This window comes from Benincasa hispida, chromosome 12 (genome assembly GCF_009727055.1).
Source record: "Benincasa hispida cultivar B227 chromosome 12, ASM972705v1, whole genome shotgun sequence".
Lineage (NCBI taxonomy): Eukaryota > Viridiplantae > Streptophyta > Magnoliopsida > Cucurbitales > Cucurbitaceae > Benincasa > Benincasa hispida.
The window spans coordinates 20,798,391-20,801,764 of NC_052360.1; the positions used below are offsets into that span (position 1 = coordinate 20,798,391).

The window sequence follows — 3,374 nt, forward strand, 5'->3', positions numbered from 1 at the left end:
TACTCATGCATCAAACCTTATCACAGTATCCCAATCTACCCTTATGTCCAACTTTATCACAGTATTCTCATGTGTCAACTTCAACACAATTACCCATAACAAATTTCATCACAGTTAACTTCAGCACAATTACCCATAACAGATTTCATCACAGTTTACTCATATATGACATAAAGATTTTTCAGTAGGCTTATAAAAATCTTAAGGAAAACCGATACCACAGGATAACAAACTGCCCCCAAAACGAAACCTTACTCTGCTCGAAATCTTCCTTCACCGCCACACGTTCCTGAAACTAATCACAAATTCCATGGGTGAAGGTTAGCTTAGGTCCAAGAATCTCAAAAGACAGTGGGCTGCCAAAAAGGAACCGAAACTTACTCCGAACAGAAGAATCAGGCGGAATCAACCACGGTTCGGCAACAACCGGCATTGCCCACGTTAGAATTGGTGACCGGTGCTTGGGTTAGGCCGGGGACTAACGAACTCGATGCGCGACGTGGCTGGCTGGAGGTCTAACACATGGCGGATGAATAGCAGGGAGGCGCAGCGAGTTATCGGTGGTCGAGCTTCGCAACGACGTGAACCAAGATTTCGACTAGGCAGCGCGCGATCGATGAACGGATCTGAGTGTCTTCTGGTGCGCGCTCGACGGCAGCTTCGGCTAGACAGCACGCGACCGACGAACGGAGAAGAAAAGCAAACAACGATCGATGAGACGCGCTGGGCAGTAAGCGCAAAGGGGCAGCAGCGGAGATGCATGGTGGGGGGTGGTTTCGCTATTCCGGAAGAGGAGGAAGAAGAAGAGAGAAAGAAAAAGAATTTTTTCTTTTGTACGCAACCCAAGGTCCCCCCAAAACCTCTTTATAACCCTAATTCCCTTTTCTTTTTCCTAAATTAACCACCAACTCTCCCCCTTTTTTTTCTCTCTCTCTGTTTTTTTTTTAAAATAAAACTTTGGGGCGTCACATTACCTATAAAATAGTGGCATTTGGAATCTTAAAATGTGAGAATTCCACTTCCACTAGTTTTCATATTATCCAATTTCATGATTTTGGTTATTTTATATTTTTAGTTATTTTATTTTATAATTTTAGTTTTTATTTATTTATTATTATTATATAAAAATATTATTATATTATATTTTTCACATCAATATTTCCGTTATGTTCCTCAATTTTATAACAAAAAAAGATTATTAAAAAAATATATATAAGGATATGTTTGGATTGACTTTTCTAAATACTTAAAAATATTTTTTCAATTAGTTCTTATTTATTAACCATTTTGTTTTTTTTTGTTTTGTTTTAGAAAATTAAACTGTACACTAATTCTACCTCCAAAATTCTTCTTTTATTATAACTTTTCACTAATGATTTAAAAAATTAAACCAAAATTTGAAAACTAAAATAAAAGTAGAATCAAATTTTGAGAATTAAAAAAAAAAGTAGTTTTTTGTTTTTAGAATTTAGCTAAAAATTCAACCATTGTACTTAAAAAATGTAAATTACAAAAAGGATACAATGTAGATAAAATAGACTTAATTTTTAAAAACAAAAAATAAAAAATCAAATGATTATCAAACGGAACCTTAATTATTTAAAAAAAGCATCTTAGATATAATGAGAGGTTAAAATTTTAAAAAGTAATAAAAAAAATAATAAGAACATAAACAACAAATTAAAATAAAAATTCATGTTAGCTACAAATTGTATAACAAACTACAACAAATCCGAAAACATTGAATTTTTGCACAAAACCAAAGCTTAAAAATTACACCACAACAGCCTCAGGAACCCCTCTGAATGAATCTACATTTTCAGCCGGAAAAACCACATTATCATGAACAATCCCAGCCAGAGCCGCCCCAATCAATGGCCCAACCCAGTACACTGCCTGGTTTTTGAAACTCCCCGCCACTATTGCGGACCCGAACGCGCAGGCCGGGTTCACCGATCCACCAGAAAATGGCCCGGCAGCCAGCACATTGGCTCCGGCCATCAACCCAATCATCACAGCGCCAATCGCATTGCACGGACCTCTTCTCGGATCGCTGGCGGCAAAAACGGTGTATACTAGGGCAAATGTCAATATACCTTCTACTACCGATGCTCCAAAGCCAGTCATCTCTTCGGCGATGGCATAGCTTGGAATGCGCTAGAGAAAAGTTTCGTATAACTATGTTAAATTACCAATGAACTCAAAAGATAATCCGTAAAATTAAATTAACCCCTTAGTTATCAAGTTATTTAATTACCTGTCCAACCATAGTGGCTCTAAGAACAATGCAGGCCAAGACAGAGGCAAGCATTTGAGCAAACCAGTAAAAGAGAGCAGTGGGAACACTGACATGGCCGCCGATGGCCATTCCGAATGTCACTGCCGGGTTGACGTGTCCACCGGAGATGTTGGCGGCAATGTAAACCGCCGAGGCCAAAGCAAAGGCATTGGTGATGGCAGCCACCAGAAGACTCGACAGGTCTGTCGTAGCAATGCCCGACATATACTTCTCTATCGCATACAAAAGTAATATTTAGTACATAATCCTTAGTTGATTAGGACAAAATTTTACCTTCTAACTTTTTCTCTATGTAATTAAAAATTCTTAATGAGAAATGAGAATTAAAATTTTAATTTCTTTAATTATTTTCATTTACTAGTTTACATACTCAAGCACATTGACGCAATTATTATATGGCCCCATGCAAGCAGGGCTTGCATGCTATCCCAAAAGCGAGAGAAACTGAGAGGAGTAAATGGGATGTGATACTTACGGGAGGCCATGGATGTTCCGACGACAGAGAAGACGTAGAAGAAGGTGGAGATGAACTCGGCAACATAGGATCGGAGTGCAGTTGGGGTGACGGATTGTCGGCAGCGGGAAGCAAGGGAAGTAGGGGCCATTTTGCAGAAGAACATTGAAGAAGGAAATGGAGGGAGAAATTAAACTGATAAGTTTCTGGGGAAAGAAAACAAGAGAAAATTATAGGCAAGGAGTTTGATGAGATGAATGGGTGGATTTTGACGAAAGATGACAGATAAAAGACGACAGTGGCAGTTTGTTTCATGAACAGTTACAACGTTAACAGAGGGATTTTGGAATTCAAAAATTTTAACTGCCTATCAAGATGTGGCAAAGTTTAATTGGTTGGTTGTTGACCAAAGCTATCGAATTTTCTTTATTAATGAATTACTAATAACAATTTAAAATAATAATAATAATGGGTCTTTTAAATATAAAAACATATTTAAAAATATTTACACTTTACCACAAACTTTTTGCTATAAAATGCAAATATTTTTGAAATTTTTCTATTTATAGGAATTTTCCTAATAATAATAATAATAAAATTACTTGGCCAATTTATCTAAAT

The 3,374-nt window shown here is 36.9% G+C and overlaps 1 protein-coding gene across 1 annotated transcript; it reads right to left on the bottom strand.

Moving 5' to 3' along the window:
* Positions 1–1,773: 1,773 nt before the first annotated feature.
* LOC120092696 (probable aquaporin TIP5-1) lies at positions 1,774–2,919 on the bottom strand. The gene is made up of 3 exons (XM_039050848.1): positions 2,775–2,919; positions 2,258–2,511; positions 1,774–2,157 (listed from the first exon to the last, which is right to left on the bottom strand). Exons 1-3 carry the CDS (start codon positions 2,917–2,919, stop codon positions 1,774–1,776), a joined length of 783 nt encoding a protein of 260 aa, XP_038906776.1.
* Between the last annotated feature and the right edge of the window lie 455 nt (positions 2,920–3,374).